At 39.5% G+C, this 22,438-nt stretch overlaps 1 protein-coding gene across 6 annotated transcripts in view; it reads right to left on the bottom strand.

Annotated features, from left to right (window-relative positions):
- The window catches only part of SORCS2 (sortilin related VPS10 domain containing receptor 2), a 559,071-nt gene that overhangs the window by 375,570 nt on the left and 161,063 nt on the right, over positions 1 to 22,438 (bottom strand). For all 6 annotated transcript variants that reach the window (XM_065659847.1, XM_065659840.1, XM_065659855.1 and 3 more), the window contains exon 2: positions 1,400 to 1,467. In XM_065659847.1, the coding sequence (XP_065515919.1) occupies positions 1,400 to 1,467 (68 nt within the window). The remainder of the gene's footprint in view (positions 1 to 1,399; positions 1,468 to 22,438) is intronic.

Genomic DNA, 22,438 nt, shown 5'->3' with positions numbered 1-22,438 from the left:
AATGAACCATCATAGCCCCAAAAAGGCTAATCCTGAGTCAACAGCGGGCAGTCTCCATTTGTTCTTGCTTCCTTTGAATACCCTTTTTTTATAAATAAAACTTTCATTTTTACTTGAAAATACCCTTGTGCTGCATGGACCACTGCTCCTGGACAGACTGTACTATTCAGCCACCAGTATTACAAGGTATTGCAAAGTAAACTATCACTATGAGAGATCCTACAGGGTTAAAACAACGCAGCCTCCTTCACAACAAGTAACAAGGCTGGCATGCAGCATGTCCTGGTCTCAGACTTTTACTCCCTATTCCCTTACCTATTCCTTTGCTTGGATTGTTTCTGTAAAGCTCCTTACACACAGATGACTGTTGAGTCCCCATACAAGCTCTTGAGAAGTATTAAGCTTACAAGTACCTAAGCCACAAGCTATTAGATAACTCGTTTGTTTCTATACCTGAAGCTTATGGGCTACATAAGAATTTCTCATAAGACTTCTTAAGTAAGTCTCCTGTCATTTATAACAGCTATTAAGATATCCAGACAGAATGTTTCTACTGCTACAGATAACCCAGCAAAACCACCATAGCAAATACTGGAGCAATATTATGTTTATCAGTAGGAGTGAAGTACTGTCACTTTTGAAGTGCACCTGATGGGTCTAGCAAAAATTTGCGGTGGAAGACTTATACAGGTACACAGAAAATCAAAGCACAAAAGTCTACTTAGCACAACAAAATTAACACATGAGAAGGTAACCACTATGACTACTATAATATAGGCTTACCCTAGCCCTGGGTTTGTGCTGTTACACATCTCAGCGTGCAATTTGTGCACGCACAGGGAACAGGCATACTGATCTCCTAATTTATGAATGTTAAGGAAATGAGAATCCATTTAGAAATTTATTTGGATTACTACATATTCCCAGTTCTTGTGAAACACAATATAACCTGCACTGGTATTATATTTCATCCAGACAATCGTGACCTCTTCCAAAACAGGATTATTTACTAACCTCAGTACAGTACTCAAAGGCACCAAGATCTCCCAACAGACACATCCCAACACAATAAGCATTCCTAAATTTGTATGTAACTTTGATGCAAAATTTCTAAGGAAAAGGAAAAGAATGGCATCTTGCAAAGAGGGATTAGGAAGTTACCTTATACTAGCATTGTTTGTCTCCACTGCTAAAACCCACTTCAAACTGTTATTGAACTTCAGGAATCATCTTTAAGGAAGAGAAGGAGTAAAAGCTAGTAACAATATGAATAATCTTGATCTATTAAAATCAATCAGCTACCAACTCAACTCAGCAGCAGTCTGGAAAGGAAAATAAGATATGGATCTGTTCTGAGACTAGAAAGTGGGGAAAGCTACAGGAAAAGCAGAGAACTTACCTCCACAAAGAGCTCTCCAGCACCTTCCCCATGTCAGTATGATAATACTTGGTAAGGATCAGGATCACCTAAAAGAAAATGAGAATAAATATATTTATATATTCAAACTGATAGAAGAAACAGAAGTAGATCATGGGCAGCATTATTCTGATGAACTCGAAAGTGAGTCTCCTAAAAATCTGGATTGTATTTCACTTTATTTTTTACCTCTTATCAGTCTAAAGAGACTGGGGTTTTTCCTTTCTCCGAGAAGAGCGATTTCAGCACTTGAAGTTTTCTGCAAACCTGGTGACTTTGTGAAAGATTGCCCGTTTCACATGAGCGGTGGAGTTGGAACAGCCACATAAATCCCACCACCACATGACAGCCCCCAAGCAATTTGTATAACTTTCTCAGCCGGAAGGACCAATCTGGTTGCTAGTTTAAATTTAGGAGGCAACTCTCTTGAACAGCTACAGACAATTTTTTTAATCCAAAGTGTTAAAAAAAACAGCAATTAACTTTGATTATCCAGATAACAAATTCAGGCAGAAAATGAGCTCTGGTCCTCTCTCCAGGATCAGAAATGCAACTTTCATAACTGTCATTTTTTGTTCCTAGAAGAATCACTTTTCTTTTTCCTTCAAGAGCCGGCTCTGTGCTCCTTAAATTACTCATTTATGTCACAGCCAACAACATCTATAAAGAAATTTTACAAATAAAACATCTTGGGTCACTAAGAAGAGTCAAGAAGAGACACTTTCCATTTGCTCTACATATGACAAATTCACTGGTCAAACAGGGTATAGCACCAGTCCATGACTGATATGCCAAGCTGAATGCTATGGTTTATATTTAGATCATTAAAAACAGATTTCCTTCACTTGCTGCCAGTCCATACTAATGGTTCTTATATCCACATTCCCATAGCAACCCCACAGGGGTAGAAAAGGAAGAGCCTCTGGTTCCTTGCACAGCTGTTGGCTTTCTTTAATGTGGGGTCAACATCAGTCTCCAACAGTTTGGAGCAAGCTGTTATTTAGCTGGCACTTCCTCTGCCCCTGACCACCAGATGAAGTCTCCAGCAAACAGCAACTGTAGGCATTCACTTTGATTATTCAGATAATTAATATGCTGAGGATAAAGTTATGTTGCAGCCTCTGTATGCTGGAGCTTGTGAGAGAATTCCAGACCATGGGTATTATATACGTGGCACTTTGGAAATAACCCAACATTTTACAGAACCGAGTTACAATATCAGTCTCACTCAGGGTTATCTAAATCTAATAAATTCAGAACACGTATTCTGGGATGCATATTGATATAACTAAAAGCAGAACCAATCTATAATTCACAAATAGTAGTATTTTCTCCTATCGTTAAAAGAGTTACAGTCTACCAGACCACTCCGTTGGAATTTGATAATTTATAAAAATAAAGGTTTGGTTTAAAATAAAACAAGAAAAAAGAAAAAATCTTTTATTTTTAAATAGGTTACTACAAGACTTACTAAGCCAAAAGAAAGAACCATTTCCCAAAGGAAAGAGCATCCACTGATGAGATTCCTGGCTACAGCCCAAGCACGCTCCATCAGGTCAGCTATTTATTCTATTGTCTGTGTCTTAAATACAGCTTTCTGCTGGTGCTTGCAATTAAGGAGAAAAAGAAAGAAACTTCACTACTGGGAGCATCTACTGGCTCCAATTATTAAGGAAAAAGTTTCAGACCGTGCTTTTCTAAACAATTGCAATTCCTCTTAAGCCACAAAAATTGACCTGGGAGGTTTGGGTTTTTTTTTAAAGAAAACAGTGAAAGATATAAGAGATTACACTTTGTTTCCTTATATTCATGCAGAACTGGAGACTGAATCCTGACCTTAGTGAGCCAACTTTTTCATCCCTGTACATTCTACTTTTAAAATTCAGATGATTTTCAGCAATATGTGTTAGAACAACCCTGCCACAGGGTAAGCCTGGTGTTTCATTCCTGAATTAAACTGGTTACTAGCACACACAAAACCACCTATTGGGTTTCTCTCAATCCACCTGCTTTGAACTTAACCCATATGAAAACAGCAACAAAGCACCTTCCAGATAAACCATTTCTCTACCTCAGCACCTCTTCTAAGACAGACTTTTAGGAAGCAGGGAAGGGCTCACTGTACTGCTTGCTACCCACAGTTCATCTAGGCATCACGGAATGGTTTGGGTTGGAAAGGACCTTAAGATCATCAAGTTCCAACCCTCCTGCCATGGGCAGGGACACCTCACACTAAATCATCCCACCCAAGGCTCTGTCCAACCTGGCCTTGAACACCGCCAGGGATGGAGCATTCACAACTTTCCTGGGCAAACCATTCCAGTGCCTCACCACCCTCACAGGAAAGAATTTCTTCGTTATATCTAACCTGAACTTCCCCCATTTAAGTTTGAACCCACTGCCCCTGATGCTACCACTACAGTCCCTGATGAAGAGTCCCTCCCCAGCATCCTTATAGTACCCCTTTAGATATTGGAAGGCTGCTATGAGGTCCCCACACAGCCTTCTCTTCTCCAGGCTGAACAGACCCAACTTTCTCAGCCTGTCTTCATACAGGAGGTGCTCCAGTCCCCTGATCATCCTCATGGCCCTCCTCTGGACTTATTCCAACAGCTCGGTGTCCTTCTTATGTTGAGACCACCAAAACTGCACACAGTGTTCCAAGTGGGGCCTCACAAGAGCAGAGTAGAGGGGTAGGATCACCTCCTCGCTGTTGTTGTTCCACACACTTCAAATCAAGGGCTTTCAAGTAATTGCAGATTACCTCTCACTGGGAAGAGCCATAAGCAGTAAGATGTCTTATGTATACTGCAGGATTGGTACCTTAATCTGTGTCACAGCTCTGAAGAAACACATGACAGCATTTTCTAATTAGGCTGCTAAATTCATCTAAAAATTAGAATTCTTTATTTTGCATTTCACAAGTAGGGAGAATTACTTAGTAGGGAAAACAAAAAAAAAAAAAAAAAACAAAACACCAAACATCTTTTAATTCATAAACACTGTTACCAGAATCCTGTGTCAACTTAAGAAGCATGAGACTGCCTGGGGGCTGACCACTATTTCAACCGTGCCAGCGGATTTCGTCCCAGTATCCAGAAAATGTAGGTCAGCTATTGAACAGATTTTACAGTACTGCCCTTTGGATTGTGGGTATCTTTTCAGGTGATTCTGCTAACAACAACAGGGTATTTCTCTATTAATAAACACATCCAAAGAACAGAAGGAATCGTTTCATAATAAAGAAGTAATGGTCTGCAGGATCTCTGGATTCTGTGCATCATTTCTAAGAGCAGAGCCCTGTTTAACTGATTTCATTTCAATGGGACTCCATAATTACAAGCATTTTACAGGCTGGATGGAAGCCAATAGTTCATACACATGGCTGTCCTAGTGAAAGTGCTTGGGTGGCCTGTAGATGGGGAGAGGCTTGAACCACAACAGCAACAGAACAATAATCATAGTAACAATGATTCTTAACCAGCTCACACTACCATCAGACACGGACAGCTAAAATAATTTCACAAAGCTAGATTTATTTTATAGCTAGAATAAACACAGGAAGTGGAGGAGAATTAGATTTACCAGATTCTTTATTTAAAGATGGATTTATAGGGTTACCTAGAGATCTCCCTGTCCATCCAAATTCCTGTTTTATGAGGAGACTTGTGAAGCCATTTTTAACTTTTTCATCTTAAATTCACTCACAGTTCTTTGAGTTAGTCCCCAGAGTGTGTCAGTGGAGGTGGCAACAGTAAGTCACTGTTGTATGCTAGGGATCAATGAACACTTGATGGGGCTTCTGGACAAATACACTTAAGAACTGTATCCCGTCTGCTTTCATTGCCCTGAAACAAACGTCCCTAGGCATTACTTCTTCACAGAATTTTAGTTGTCTGGGGTTTTTTTAAGTAAATATAAGTGAAAATACATACATATTTTGATTGAAAATAAAGACATGGATGTCTGGAGCAAATCCCTTGTTCTGTATTTGAGAATCACAGACTTCTCTTAGGAGCAGTCTGTACTGCACCTCATAGCTTTCTGATTACTTTTCTACCGCCTGCTCTGATCTCAGCATCTTCTGCCCCTTTGCAGCAAGGTGACAGACCACTGCGCCTTCAGGAACAATAGAATAAACAGAGCACTTACTCCAGTTCTCTGCCAGGTCCCCTGCACAGAATTCAGGAGACAGTATTTTCACCCTTTTCTTTCCAATAAATTGTTTTATTTTGTTACTACATGGCAGGCATACCCCAACCATGTCACACCACACAGATTTAAAATCAAAAAGGGAAAAGCTTTTGTCATAAAATTAGTGCTGTAGTACTTGCTTCATTACTAAAGCCTTTGACCTCTCTATAACGCCAGAGCTGGACAGCAATTCTCCAGATAGGCAAAGGTATAGAAGATAAATCCCTTAGGATTCCAAAAAGTCATATGCAATGTGCATTGAAAGTTTCCAGTGGAGGTAATAACTGTAATTCTCTTTTGTGTACCTTTCTTTTTTGGGAGGCAGTGGGGAAAGTGGTGGTGCACAAAGATTATCTTCATTCTCTCATGCCATTGCCCTGCTTCCATAGTTTAGTTCCTGCCTGGGTGGATTCTCAACTGTTACGGTAGTTATAGCTCAAAATAGCTCTCCAAACAGAGGATTTGTAGCAGTTTCTGACCCAAAAATCCACTCTGTATGTAGACCTGTCTTCATGAGTACACTGGGTTTTCAGTGAACGCTGGACATAGAAAATGAACGGAAAATTCCACAGATATTATCCATAAATTATTAAAAGTTACAGGGATCTACTTTTTTCCCCTCTCCTTTTCTCTTGCTTTCGTCTGAAAATGTTTTGCAGAAAGCTGGGCCAAAAAAGAGCAAAACTTTAAGAGACACAATGTGCTTTTAATCATTTCCTAATAAAAATTTGGCTTTAAAGAAGCCCATTTTAATCCTCTCTTTTCATCACCATGTCAGCTAAGAGGGGCGAGAAAGGAAAAAGGAACAAATTCTATATCAATCACTTTCCCTGGTGTTTATATTTTATCTTTGGGGTTTGGAGATTTTTTTCTTTTTCTGTGAAGATTTTGTCATAATCCTTTTTTTTTTTTTTTCATAAACACTGACTTCTTGAAAAAATTCCCCCCTTTTCCCTCCATGCTCCCTCCATGATGTTCTCTTTCATGGACATCCTTAGCAGAGATCCCTCTTTCACTATCTACATGGAGATTCTTAGAGATTAAGCTTTATTTGACCCCTGCCATTTGTGATTTGAAGTAATTTTTTTTTTTTGGCATCTATTCAGAAGTCTAATAGCAAGAGACTCGTACTTTCAAATGTATGCTTGCGAGTTCTGATTGCAAGTTTCTGTGTTTTCACAAGTTTATTAGAAGGTGAGAGCATGCTGTAAATACTTGTGGGTAGCCAGAGCAACAAGGAAAATACACTGCTCAGACAGACTCAAGTTCCTGCAAAGTTTTTAGCATCTGTTTAATTTAATTCATGCGAATGAACCCACTGAAATCAAGAGAAGTGTTTATGAGAGTCACTTGAGCAGGTACTTAATACTGTCTGTGACTGGAGCATAAGCTGCTGTTTTGTTCAGGAACACAACCTAAGTCACCTTTTCAGCTTATTAAACTATGACTATTTCATTGTAAACTGTAACTATTTCAGGGAGATCAAGATGTTCTAAGCACAGCCTATGAATTCATCACCACCACATCGATACTTCCAAAGCTTTCTTGACAACTAGTAATCAAAAAACTCCCTGGCAAATTACAGGCAACCACCTACTGTGGCAATCCCTTATGCCATTTCCCCTTTTGCAGCAGCAGGCTCTTCAGTCATCATGCTAAGGTCAACATTAGTTTTTACATTCATTATTTAAAACAAAGGCTCTTACAAGAAAAGTAAAACCAAGAGACTGTTAATATTAAGCTATATTATCGTAAGTCTATTATATGGACTGCCATAATACTATTAACGACTTCATAATAATTTGATTACACTGGGAGAACTGTAAGTGAAAAAAAAAAGAGCATTTAGGTTTACTCTGCTGCAGCATTATGATGAAAAGTGAAAAAGGAGACATTTAGACCATTACTAAAGCTATTAAGAATTCACTGCATAAGCTTCTACTCCTCTCTGGCAATAAAGTTCATAAAAGTAACCCATGACTTAACATGAAAGACTTAAAGAATTTGATTTATAGTTCTTCCAACTAAATTGTATTGGGAGAAGAGAGAACTTACTGTGTATGAAGTCACTGACCGGACCAATGCACTTGTCTTAAGCATTAGTAATAATTCTGTGCAGCAAATTTGTTCATAATTCAAGGTAAGTCACAACAATGGCTCAATTCCTATTCTCCAAGAGGTATTTCTATCCACAAGAGTTGAGCAAGTGCATAGTCTTGAAAGTGGCAGCTGTGATTGCTACCGGATTCAAAACCATCTTAAATGGAGTACTATAACACATTGACCCCGCAAACATTTATACAGAAGAGTAACTTTAAGACATCCAGTACACTTAATCCACTATCTAGCTCAGAACAGGATTATATTGAGTTAGCACTGTACAAACACAGAACAAAAAGACAATCACAAGCCTTCACAAGTCTATAGTCCAAGTTCAGAAAAAGGAAGTTTTCACATCATGAACTGATGTTAGATTTTCAATGCAAGCTCCTAAGAATATTACGTTTATGTGATGACACTGCATATGCACTATATATGCGTATGTGTGGTTTTGGCTGTTCACCCCTACCTTATAATTACAAATCCACTGACTGATTTCAATTGTATTTAACAGATAAAGAGAGAGCACACGCCATATGGCTGAAGTACCCACACTGGTTCTTATCACAGATCAATCTAGAACACTGGCAAACAAAAACCACGGAAGTATAATAATGGGGGAAGCATATAAGTGAAGATGCTTCCAAAATATATTTTCCAGTCTTCAGTAATTTGTAATGCAGGCAGTTAGGCTTTTACTTTAGTTTGTAGCAGTTGGCTGCTTGGGTAAGCACAGGCTTCTTGGTGGTACAGCATGACAGAGACTATTGTAACTTTTAATGGTCAGTCCTTAAAAAATCAAAACATACGTAAACTTGGTCAGCCAATGCAGAATGCTGCTACGCCAACATACTCATGGTGTTGCTCATTTCTATGCTCATTAGGTATAGCTTTGAAATTTTTGGGCACCCTGCAAATGCACAGCTTGCTCAAGCAAACAGGAACTCAGTTGAAGGCTGCAGAATCACCAGACCCAAAACTGTAGCTTAAATCTGCAGCTTAGGAAACAGTGTCTAACATGTTACCTACTTGTTCTATCAAACCTCCTGTTCTTTTCAAAGAGCCCAAACCAATGTCACCTCTGACACAAAAATCTGCAGTTCTCTTCCACTGCCTTTTCCACATAACTGGAATATTTTTTAGGTTTAAACATTTAACATAGAATTTGACAAGCTTTTAAAACCACATCTGCAAACATGCCAAGAGAATAAATTTCTAAAGCATGAAACAAGAATATTTGTTTTCCTACTCTGGCTTGATTCCTAATTGTAATTTCTTCTGAAATACAGACTAGCAGTACTTATCTCCTCTAATAATGTATTCTAAATTGAACTAACAATCATTCTTGCAGAAGCAAATCTATTGTCTGAATATGCTTTTCCATTCTGATGAAAATTCAAGAGGAAACTGAGCTGTCGTCCATGGAAGACATATGTAAAACATCTTTACTTTCTTCTGGATATTTCAGGAACCCAATACTATGGAGGCAGATCACCTTGGTCATCAGTTACATAGCTATTCACTACCAGAGAAGAAACATAAAATTTAAAATGTTGTTTGTGAAATATTCCCAGTCTATCATGAAGTGTTACTGCCCAAAAATACAGAAATTCAAAGCAAGTGTCCAATCCTCATCACTAAATCCTTTTTCAAAGTCAGATTTTTGTTAATTATTATTTTTGACATAACCATATAAAAACAATTATGTTCTTTATTTCAAAAAAGAAATTATTATGAAAAACACATGGAAACATCTGTAGAGGATACCACAAACTGGGAAGACTGCTCATTTGACGCAGGGCTGTTGGCAGATATGTTCATACTGGATACTCTCCCTCACAGCTGCTCTGTCTTCACCAGAACCACAGGATTAAATATCATTGTACCAGATAACATCATATTTATCACAGGCTGCATCAACCTACACTGACCTCAAAATTACATTTAGTTATTTCTGAGAATGGTTCACAGTGTTCAAATAAGACCTAACTGCATATCATAAGGAGGCTTTATAAGACCATACATGGTAGCAAGCACTTTAAAGATGCATCAAGATCATCCAAAGAATGCCAATGTTTAATATCCTTCTTATCATGACTAAGGACTGGACTTTATATTTCCTGAATACTGTAGGACCTGAATTCATTCTTTATAAATAAGATAATCATGGCCATATGATCTACCGAAGGGGACAAAAGCACACTCCTTCCTGAAAGGCATACTGCCAGGGCAAACATGCTGAAGACGAAGGCAGTTGTATTATAGCAACAGAGTGATGCTGATTAAGATTTCATTCAGAAGACCAGAGACATAGCAGAGGCAGATGCAAAACTTGTTTCACACCTTTTGCAATAGAGAGTTTTGCATTGAACAATACTCAGGAGTATTTTAACACCCCTTATTCCAAAGACAAAACACAAACAAAACAAACACAAAACCAGAAGGGGGCAGGGGAGAAAGAGCAAAAGAAAAATATTCAGGAGATTTCCCAGGAATAACACACCACAGTCAACAAAAGGTCCTTTATTCCCACAACACACTCACCCCCCCGCAATGGAGTGGGCCAAGGTGTCTCTCCAAACAAGGACCATTTCCTCTGTAGCTTCAAGCAGGGACAGACTAGGCCAAATGCCACCGCATCATCATCCTTTTACTGGGTGGAAGTTGGTCTCTCTACATCTGCCTTTCATTTTAACCATTTAATCTCTACTTATCTTGCTAAAATAATTAATTTCAGCAGAAGTACTCACACACTGTCCCTCATATGGTCCGACAAGGGACCCTTCCCTCTCAAATGCCAAGCCTGTCTGCTCCCTGTGGCCACATTCAGAATAGATTTGGAATACCTCAAATGACATTAACAGAATTCAGCTACTGTAAAATACTGGGAATGACCCCCTCTGAGAGGAAGAAGGATGAAAGCACATTTATCTTCAACATTATCCCTGAAGCAGCAGAACTTCGTATCTGTGCCAATGGAAAGAGCGTAAAAGAGCTGAGGGAACATCCAACTGGGTTAGGAGACTATTAGAAAGGGCTTGGGAGCAGTTGGGAAAATTGGTCAGGGGCCAAATATGTCAAAGAAAACATTGGAAAGGGCCAGGGGAGTGCTGGAGAGTTCTCCACATTCAGTCCAAAGCCAAACCAGGAGGTTTCCAATCTGTGAGTACTGACTTTTTGCCAGCTTTCTGTACTTCCTCACCCCGCTTCTGCCCTAGGTGTTCATTAATTTAAGAGCCACAGGGCCATAAAGCTAAGTGGAATTATACAGCATTATCTGTGAAAAGAAACAGCTATTTCATCAGGCAATCCCATGCCATTTTTGGATCCCTACCTAACGCCATCCTGTCACACAGGACACTATGCTTTATTTTAACCAGTATGGAGAATATTAACACAATGGGTGACCTCAGAGCCAGGTTTCAAATTAGCCTCACATTCCCATCTTAAACCTCTAACACATTTTAAATGATCTCCAGAACAAGTATATACAAGCAGGAAAAGATAGTAGATCCTGATAAATTAGATCTGTATTTCTTTATTTTTCTCCAGCAAAGACCTGAGCATTCAACAGGCTCTTTGGAGACAGTTTCTGTATGTCAGCATTTAGCAGGCCTTGGCTAGGGCTGCAAAGCAGTTTCAGTAACAAAGGCTTAACGTGAAATTTGCCCCCTTGAACACTGATATTTTTCATGCTTGGTCTCTCCCCCTGTGATACCAGATTGTTCTATGTATATATCTTAAGAACTTCTTTCTTCGTGTTACTTTTTTGTCTTCATAGATACAAGCACAGGTAACAACAGTTAATCAGCAGAAGACTTGGAAGCAGAATATTTTTAATTCATGCCTACAGCACTTCTGAACTCTAATGCTTACACCACATTCCCATGGCTCTTTTCTGAAATGCAGTAATTCCAGGCTTCTCATATCCCCTAAACATAACATAGTAGTACCATCTATTTTACAGTTGGGAAATGGAGGCAGAGACGTATAACTCTGATTTATCCCATCTAACTTGGGAAGTACCAGGCTCTAGAGACAGAGACAGATACCTCTGGAGATAAGTTTTGCCTATCTGTATGTGAATAGTCCTTCAGAAGTTTGTTTTCTTTCCTCCTATTGATTTATCACGCTGGATGACCTACCCTTCAAGCTTGATCCTCTTAGAATGACTGGATGAATCCATGCTTAAATAAATTGTAGAAGAAGTTCAGACAGAGCAAACAACAACATATAAGAAGAGGACAAACAGAGAAGCAGGACAAACAGACATGACATAAATTCTGTGTGCCACTAAGCTTAAGGATCTTCTTTTCCAAAATATGATGTTCCCAGACCCATGTCTTGCATCTGTTCAAGACCACTTACCCTAACACTGGTACCCATGACTCAGAGCAATGCACCAGCACTTCACAGAGCTAGGTCTTAAGTACAGTTATGTGCTATATGTACAGATGTCCTATATGACACATAATATAAACTCTGCCAAAGAGTCAACATTTTCAACATGGGAAAAATTAGTTTTTCCCTTACCTGCCTTTCTGCCAAGGCACAAATGGAAATTAGAGGAAAAAGTTAGAAGAAACTCATGCAACTACATTTAATCTCAGAAGGTACAGCAGACTACTTTTGTAACCACTGAAAACCCCAGATCGTTTAATTTCTTCAAAGTGGCATGTCTGACTGATGTATTTCATGTCAGGGTCCTTTATTACAGAATTTAATACTACTAAATAGTTAAAACTTCTGTACAGAGTACAGAACATTTACTGTTGTCCATTGTCCTGAGCATCTCTCTGGAACTGCTATTTACTTTCCAACATTTTTTTCTAATGAGTTTGTTCTATATTTGTACTGTAAATGCCTGTCTCTATTCTGTTTCTGGAACTTGCAGCATAGCTTTTCTGTTTACGACTCGAGTCTTTTTCTTATGGAAATTACCTTATAAAAAAAAAAAAAAAAAGAAAAATGAAAAAAAAAAAAATCTGAACAATTCTTACAAATTGTTTTTCTTGAGTTTGGGGCTTAACTGATGCTATGACAGAAAGGCACTAATAACCAGAGCGAGAGGCTACAGCCCAAACCAATGGCAATTTTTCAGTTCCATGTTATTAGCAAACGGATATTTTTCTTGCTCCCTCCTCACCCTTCCATACCGATGCATTTATTTTGAGCCTGATCCAAAGTCTATTTAAACTAATGGGAATCTGGATTAAGCCCATTCTAAACATATTAGAAGTAAATCAGATCTAGAAATTTCTTTCCTGAAGGGAAGGATCGGATTTTGATATAACCAGTATTTGCAAAAGCCTCATATATTCCTTGCACAGGAGAAACAACCGCACTAAGCTTTCCACAAAATGCACATAGTTGTACAAATGTATGACATTAAATGCCAGGTTAAAAGCGACATGAGACTACTCAAAGAGAACAGCTAGGGTTATACTTAATACCTTTTATCCCGTAGTGGGAAGGGGCACTTCTGAAGATCTCTATGAATAGACATTTCTTAAAGCAAAAGTTCACTCCCAATGTAAAGGAGAAAGTCAGCTACTGGAAACGACCTCAGACCTGTTATGTCAACCACATACATGTATTTGAGGGTTTTTTTAGGAATATGAGTTAATATTGTATTTTGCAAGAATTTTACAAGATTAAAGGCCACAGCAAAAATGTATCACCCATAGAGCTAAAACAACATTCAGCTCCTTGAATTCCCCCAGTCTGGGGAGGAGGGGAAATCTTTTCATCAGCTCAGAAATAATATTCCAACCTCTCCCAATCCCATCATCTTAGATTGGGCACTAGGCCTGCAGTTTTCAGCAGCAAGCAGATGGGGAAAAGATGCTTTCAATCCAGCCCAAGAAATAGCCTTGCAGAAGTTCATTTTGTTGGCACAATAAAATGAATAAAACATCCACTCAAGATTACTCAGGCATCTCCTGAAGACAGAAGCATGTCAAAAGCTGATCAAGGTTTATTGGGGGAGGAAGGGGAGGCAAGGAAGATCTATTTTCCCTGCCAATACTCCAATACACTCTCTTTCTCCCAGTGGGAAAAAGAGTGACATTTCTTCAGGAAGAGTGTCAAAATAAGGAAACAGAAGTTTATTTCAACTAAAATCTGACTAGCAACAGTCAAACGTGAACGGTATCCCAGTGAAAACTCTTGTGCACAATATAGGAAAAAATACAGATCAAGATGGCTCAGGCTTTCTTTCAGAGTTAAAATAAGGTAGCATTACAGGATTAATTAATACAGCATCATTATTATTGCTATATGAGGAAAGTAATTATAAGTGTTGAAGTTCAGTGCTGGGAGTTGTTAATCCAGAGATTTCCTACTTCTATCACAAACCACCCTGCTCAGAAACCTGTGCAATTTCAAGGGCATTGATTCTCTAGCAGCAGGGAAAGAAATCAAGTCCCCTCCATACTCCCTAACACAGAGAAGGTGGACCTTAAATCTCTGAGGCAATAAATAGACAGCAATTTACCTGAACTGATATTTTTTCCTCTCCCTTCCCCAAGTCAGGACACAAGCAGCCTGAAGTGCATTTCTCAGGGAGGCAATGTAACACATACCACTTTTAATCAAGTGCACTAAGGCACAAGATCGTAAAAAGCATTTTGAACAAAATAAGTAAGAGATCCAGAGTATGGATGTAAAGGACATAGAGAGAATGACAGTGAAAAAATAAGAACCATCAGATACTGGAAACAATGTGAATACCCCATGAATAAAATAAAAAGGCATTAAGTGTGCTAGTAGAGAAATGCATCAAGCAGGAAGGGGAAAACAGATACTTAAACACGTCAGTTCAGTTCCTTGGTTCCTATCCAACTCAAGCAGTGTCCATTTTCTCAGCAGGTTAAGCTATTTGGAGAACTGTCAGTCCCCAAGAAATATTTACTCCCCAGTGCCTTAAGAGAAATAGCTTAGGAAAACGTGCAGGGTCTTTGATCACAGCTCAGGCAAGTCTCTGTTTTGGTACCTAGGGCTGCCCTTCCTTTTTACTTTTATTTTCTCAGAGCAAAGTGTACTAACAGTCTGTGGCTGTGCACGACCGGCTAATGTGAACAAGGCTGGTGAGATCTGCAGACTGAATACCTAGCTTGCCACACCCAGGAGTGCTATTATGACTAAGAAGCAGCTTAGTCTCAAGTTTGTAGAATAGATCTGTCTAAAATCAAGACCAGCTGCTAAATATTTCTTAAGAAAAAACAAAACAAACCCAACCAAAAGCAACTTTCTCCTCTCCCCACAAAACAATGCATTAGAGATACATTCCTCTGCATCTGTCTTTAATATTACCATTTAGCTTTGCAGAGATTCTCAGTTATTCCACACTGACAGACTACAGAAAACGGTCTGTCCCACTGAACTAGAAGAGGGGTAGAGGCATGGACAAAAATGAAAAGGGGAGGGGGAAATCAGTCAGCCTCCAAAACAACCTGTTTGTTTTATAGTTTCAGAAGATGATGTTTGAGGTTTTTTACTCCAAAGGACAGAAATAAAAATTAAACAACTGCCTGTAGCTAAGTATTTCCTATCTGGAATGCTTAGAACTGAGCTGCAAATCCATGGAAATAGGTATTTCATATTTCTTAGAGAAATCGCTACTACTACCTTAATTCCAGTAATGTTCAACACAGTAAAGTATAACAGACCTCAGAGCAGATAATGGCAGATAATGATCACAAAAGCTAAATGTTTTCTGCCTAAATTCATATTGAATCCAAGTGGATAAAGGCTATGAGGTAAATGTTTACTAAGGTGGCAGACAAAGTTATTCCTCCCTAAACTAAAAAGAATTTGAACAAAGAAAACAAAACCAGCAGTGGCTCCTTTCTTCTGTGAAGTGAATTATTCTTGTATTTAGGCATCTTGGAGACCTTCTAAGGCATTTTGTAGTCAAGCTTTTCGAATCACTAAAATGTATGCGCTAGGTCCCAACACGTACCTCTAGTCTAACTCACCCTAACATTGTTAGTGTTCTGTGTAAGATCCTATGATTGTTCCTGAAGGTTTATGCATCAGAAACAGGCATGATGTTGTGATTTATTCCAAATTACTAATTTGATATTTCGCTCTTATACTGGGAAGGGGGGATAGGGAGAAAATTCCCAGTCACAACTGCCCGTGACACAAGTGTAAGGAGAAGATGGTCTTTTGATGGAGCAATGAGGAAGCAACAATTCTGGACAGTGGAAAACAGCCCTCAACAAAACACAATCATATTTCCCGAAGGCTATCCTTATGAAGAAGTGATAAGCCAAAGAACTAGGTTCTCTGCATCCATTATCTCAGGCAGTGTCTCACCCCAGGCTGTGGCTCTCCTCAGCTCCCTGCAGGAACATACACTTGCTGGGCAGGGGGACAGGGGGTATGTTGTGTGCACTTGGATAGGTAGGACTGCAACTAGCGCCAAGCATGTGTCCAGGAGGAAAAGGGATCTCCCCTGACCTCCTGTGGATTGATGCTCTGAGGTGTCAGGTAATTATCATCCTGCTCGGTATTTCAGGCCATTTCAGACACTCAAATGGCCCTCAGGAGAAAGGAATAAATGAAGGCATCTCAGATGCAGTCTGAATCGAGCACGGATCACCTGGTCCTTACTGGTCAGCTTGTCTACCTTCAATGTTTAGCTATGGGATCTTCTCTTGTCCTTGTATAGGAGGTTAAAAAGCCCCTGCTGAACAAATGTTCTCCATATAGAAATACACGCAGCAATCACATTAGCTCTTTGGTAAGAATAATGACTAGTCCGTCCGTCCATCGTCCCCCCCCAGTGAACCTCATAAAGCTTATTTTCCAGCATCTGGATCATTTCTGTGGGTCCTCTCCCCATCTTTCACACCTTATCTTCAGAGTATGTGCTGAATTGAGGACACTTCTGAGGGGTGGCACCAAGATCTGAACAACAGCAGCTACCAGAGGCAAAGACAAGGTAATTTTACAACTTGTACTTTATATAACCTTTACGGACAAGCCCACAGACAGTTTACAGAAGCCTCATCATAGGTTTCCATGAATAGCGATTCTGGATAAGCCAGCACAGTGCTGCTGTTGGAGAGCTGTGCTAAACATTTTGTTCTTTTCCTAAAAGGGAAAGATCACTTGGCAAGCACGCCTCATAAAATTAGGGCATGTGGAGGGGGGATTAAAGGAATGCAGATACATAGAAAAATAATCAGCATTTTTTCATCCACACCACCAGGTTCTCCCCAAGAATCCAACAACTTTCCAAGCCCAGACATTATTCATCTCTCAGACTCCAAAGAGCTGTTTCTAATCTGTCTCCTCTTGTTTAGCCTTAGGCTTTGTAGACCTCTACCTACACCTCCAGCAATAATTAGTCTAACCAGTCTCTGCTTCCCTGGGCTAATTGCCAGTAGAATCAGACTGATTTTCTGGAGAAGAGCGAGCAAGTTTGTCAAGATAAAGTCTGCAGCCAGAGACAAGGAGGGAGGAAAAAAAAGGAGGGGAGAGGGGGTATGAAAGAGAGAGCGACCTTCCAAGTTCAGTTCATACAGATGGGAATTTCAGCACTGAGAACAAACCTCGTGAGCCCTCTTTGCCATACCAATTCAATTTAAGTATATGTTGAGCAAGCTACACCTTAATAGCCTTACACTGACTTCTGGGTTGCTACTTCCCAAAGCATCTTTCTACCCTGAGTCTTTTATGCATTTTTTTTTTTTTACTTCCTGATCTACAGCTCTTTATCCGGTGGTACCAAAATGAATTTTGCTGGACCTTCGTTATCCAATCACCCATTTCAGATTAGCCCTGAAACAACCTTCATTATTTTAGCAATGTTTATGCTCTCTACAAACTTAACAGCAAAATTCACATCAGTGATTGAAAACAGTGAAGTACTGACTAGCGCTGGACTCAGAATTAAAGCCTAGGAACTAAGGTGATGAGCTTCACAAAATTGTGAATTAAGCCCCCCCCCCTGCTTCCCCAAGGGAGATTTCTTTCTTTATTTTTCCTGTCATTAGCCCCAAACGGGCTATTCTAGCTGGTGGAAAACATGCTCCAGCTTCTGTAGCTGACAGACCTCCCTTGGATTGTAAACACTCGAGATCCTTTTTTCAAGCCATCATTTGAATTCACAGCTTTTAAGAAAACACCATGTGTTCTGACTGTCATATTTACCCAACACTAAAAAGCCTATCAGGAAAAATAAATTTTATTCTCATAACGCAATGGGTTACGTTCCTAATTACAGAGCTGGAGACAGTTAAAAGAGGAAACTGTTCACTGCATTACATCATGCTTAGCACTAAAGTGGTCCCAGTGTTTCAGTCAACTTTAAGGGCCTGCAATGTGCTTGCTCCAATCAAAAGACATGCTCTCACTCATCCCTCCATAACTCGCTCCTTCATCACCTCTCCAGGAAAATGAAGCTTTAGCATTTGTACTTAATACCACCATTACAACTGAGCACTGTCTGCCCTCCTCCCTTCTTCAGACTGGGTTTTTCTCCCATCTGGTTTTTTCCCTCAGACCTAGAATACAAGGTGCAAAGGCAAGGATCTGTGTAACTCATCCTTCCAGGTTGCACTTAATTTCTCACGGCAAGTTTGGCAGATAGTTTTAAGTCCCCTTACATACAGGTAGCTGTAGGGATGCTACCATTGATATTTATCATTCAGCAACTTGCTACCAACTACATAACAAATCTAGAATACTGCACCTGGTTTTGGGAACCCAGCTGCAACAAAGATTGAGAGACTGGAGCGAGTCCAGTAGAGAATCATGGTTACGGAGCTGAAAAACATGATAGATAAGGAAAAGTAAGGGAAATCCATTTGTCTAATGACAACAACTAAAGCAGTATTTTCCACTACATAAACAGAAGACAAACACACTCTTCCCAACACCTGGGAACAATAGATGGAAAAACATAAGCTGTAAGGTAAATGACAGTGGGATATAAAAGACAAACACTTTCACCCTGAAAGTACTTAGAGCAACTTGCCCAATGAGACTGAGGTATCTCTATCCTTTAAGAACTCAAACTGTGCCTGGACCAGGCACATTTAACTTAAAAACCTTAACAACTTCATCTTACCTTTGATACAAGTCCCACTTTGAGCAGGAAGGCAGGCCAGATGACCTCCAGATGTCCCTTTCAACCTCAATTACGCTGTAATTCTATATCACATGAACTGCCTTTAAATTAACCTCATGTGCCTTAATATCCCATATGCATATCGTATTTTAAGACAAAAGATTTCTTGATCAAATTTCTAAGCCCAAAATTTTGGAGGAAACCAAGTATATTTTAATACCATAACCATTTTCAGCAGTTTATAAAGAAAAGTTTTTATTCTCCTTTTAATAATGGCTTCATAAAAACATATTTGGATAATTTATAATGTACCAGCTCTATCACGGCTACCGCAGTTAGCTCTTCCTACTATGATAAGCAGATTGTAAAAAGTCTTGGTTTTCCTTAGACAAAGCAAGTTCAGAGACTGCATTTCTACTTGGATTTCACAATATCCAGTTCAGTTTCATGACACAATTTGTGGGCAGAATACTGAGTACATTGCTGGGTTTCAGCTCTTTTTTTACCTTTGCTCTTTTCATTTCCTTTCTCATTATCACAGTATGGCAAAAGAAACCCTATAGCTACAAGAACCACAACTTAACCTAAACTCCTTGAAAAACATTCAGTATGAGCACAGTCATTCTGAGGGAGGAAGAGACTGTTATTAGTCATACTCATTAGTAAGTGACTTTCTGTAGTATACCAATATTGTACCCAGTGATTTGATCTCAGTCATTAAGCAGGTTAGGGGCAGAGGTGGGACCAGAGCCTTAGAAGTACATCACCTTTACCACTAGACCATCCTGCACTCACATATCTCAACCACTTTTTCCAGTGAGATACTATAATTCATTTGCACGTTTGGTTAAATAAATCAGTATCAACAATACGCTTTAGTAATGTTTCATATTAAACATTATGATTTAGGGGTATCTGTTATGGACTAGCAAGTATATTTTTAATTGTGATGCTGAGAGTTGAGCTAATAATTTTCCCCAGAGAGGGAACAAGAAATATTCTTGCCTTTCACTCAAATTCATGTAGCTGGAAAGCAAGGGGAGAAAGGTAGTGGTAGGATGGCTCATTTTGACAAAGTACCCTGTAGCAACCATATCAATCAGGTTTGCATAGATCTCCAAGTGTAAGGCAGTTAATGAAACACTGATCATTCTCCCCAACTCTAACTTAGACATGTTAATTAAAAATTAGAGGAAATCATCATCATATAAAATGAGTTCACTGAGAGAGTACAAAAATACCTACCAGGCAGTGCTCTGTACACGAGACTTCTTTTCAATACTAATTAGAATGGATATTTCTGTGCATGCAAGTCTACCTAATGAAACGCACTGAAACGCAAATAATAGTGTGAGTTTAACATTTAATGATTTCTCTGTTAAAGAGAAGACTCTCATTCAGGAATGCTATAATTTACTCTGAGTAAGATCCACTTAATCATCATGTTTACTGCCTCCTTCTTCCCACATTTCTTTTTCTAGCCAGCCATGCAATTGACAATTTAAGATTTAAATTCTGACCACTTAAACCTTTATCAGTGGCATTTCCCAACCCCCATCTTCATTCTCCTCCTCATACCACAGATGATCTAGCTCAAAATCTTCCATAGTTGACAAAATGAGCCGGTTCCACCAGCAAATAAAACACTGACCATTAGAGCTTTGCCCTACAGCACAGGAATTCCCCCTGGAAGCAGAATGTGCTCAATTCAGCTGCACAAGTAGAAAGAAGTGGGGTGACAGAAAGCTCTGTGGAGGGAGGGATAGAAGCCAGGTCAAACAGAATAAGGAGAACAGGGGAATTGGTGCGGAGGCTCACATCCTGAGCACACAAAATTCAGATCTAGTTCCTCTCATGGTAAATTTTCAGCCTCTTAAGGAAGTCTCTTTCACCTTAGCTCCCCATGAGCAGAGTAAAGATACAGTAAGTCCTTGTTTTCCACACATAGCCCTTGGTTTGCTAAAACATCACGGGTTTTGAGACAAATGCTTTCTTGCAGACATGCATTTAGTGGGATGAAATTCTAGCCTCAACTAAGATCTTAAGAAAATACACAGTGGTTAGCAAAATTTAAGGATGCAACATCAAGCACTCCATAGAGTAGCAATGCTAAGATTAAAATCACTACATCTTTGTCATCTCGTCTCCGTCTTCCTCCTGTCTGTCTCTTCCTAGATAGCCCTGGTTCCCAGTCCACCATGGGAATCTCTTATTACCCAAATCAGCTTCTCATGCCTGTATATTCACAGGCAAAGCTGCTAACTTAGAGAAGACTGTTTTTAGCCAGGGTGCCTGGTTTCCCAGAGCAACCATGGCTGTAGCTGCAAAACATGCCTTTCACATCTCCTACTGCAATGAGGTGGAGCAGCCAGAATGGGCAGCAGGGCTGTATGACAGGATGAGTGAGCAGGACCTACCCCAAACAGTCACTTGGCTGTAAGATAACATTAACTCTTTTGAACACATTCACCGACACGAAACATTTAACAGACTGCAAAGACAAGACTGAATCTATACCCCCACATTCATAACAAAGTTATTAAAGAAACTTATTAAGATGTACGTGCGTAGATGAGCAAGGGGAGATGAGTCACTTTTCTTTTTGAGCCCAGAGAGATTTCTGTTAAATCCATCCTGCTACTGAAGTGGAAGGAATCTGGGCTAGTAGCCCAACAGGAAGAAAAAAGAAAATAATGGTGTATTGTGAAAACCACAATGGAGGCTAATGGCCAAAAATGTCATGAATCACTGTCTTAAAGTTGCTCATCAAAAAAAAACTAAACCAAACAAACAACAAAAGCAAACCAAAACACTGACAAAGTGTCGGTATTGTTAAACTGACACAGAGAGAGAAGGCCTCAGAACCATTCAGAGCAAAAGGACCCATAGCTTTGGAAAAAAATAAAGTGAAATAAAGCAATGCAGCTGCAAGTGGCCACACTCCCTCCAACAAGCATGGATTTGTTCAGCGCTGTGAGCAACATTTTCCAGCCCTGAATGGCGACTTTCTCAAATATTCATCATAAACTCTAAAACGACCCTTCCCTACCACCCTGTGCAGGGTGCTCAAAGGGGAAAGAAATCTGACCTTTAGGAAGCACAGAAACACAGGCTTCTATTTAACAAATATATTAGTTGCACCACAGAAGGGAAAAGCAAGTTCACATAGTTCTCCTACTGCACAAGATATTCCCTCAACAAAAAAAGCTCAGTCTAAGTGTACAGGATTCCCAGAATCAGAATCCCATCCAGCCAATACTCTGACATCCCAAAGGGGAGTCAATTAGGAGGAGCCAAGCCTGTACTTCCAGCACAGAAACCATGATTCAGCAACACATCCAGGCACATACCAAGTATTCACTGAATTAGGGCTCAACTCATTTTCTAAAGGACAACTGTGTTGCTGACCCAGACAGCAGCAATTCCTTCCAAACCAACCTTTATTCCATTCAAAATGTGCGCTAACAAATGTCACTGAGCAGTTGCAGTTTAGAATTAAAGAAAAAATGCATTGCAACTAGGGGGTTTTATTAGTTAACATTTAAATCCTGACATTCCTACAGCAGAAGACAATCCTTCAGATGTGACTGAGTTGATGTAATAAAGAAGAGTACCATTTAATTGATGCTCAACTAAGATTTCTT

This window comes from Lathamus discolor, chromosome 1, assembly GCF_037157495.1.
Source record: "Lathamus discolor isolate bLatDis1 chromosome 1, bLatDis1.hap1, whole genome shotgun sequence".
Classification (NCBI taxonomy): domain Eukaryota; kingdom Metazoa; phylum Chordata; class Aves; order Psittaciformes; family Psittacidae; genus Lathamus; species Lathamus discolor.
This window is presented reverse-complemented; position numbering and strand designations above follow the sequence as displayed.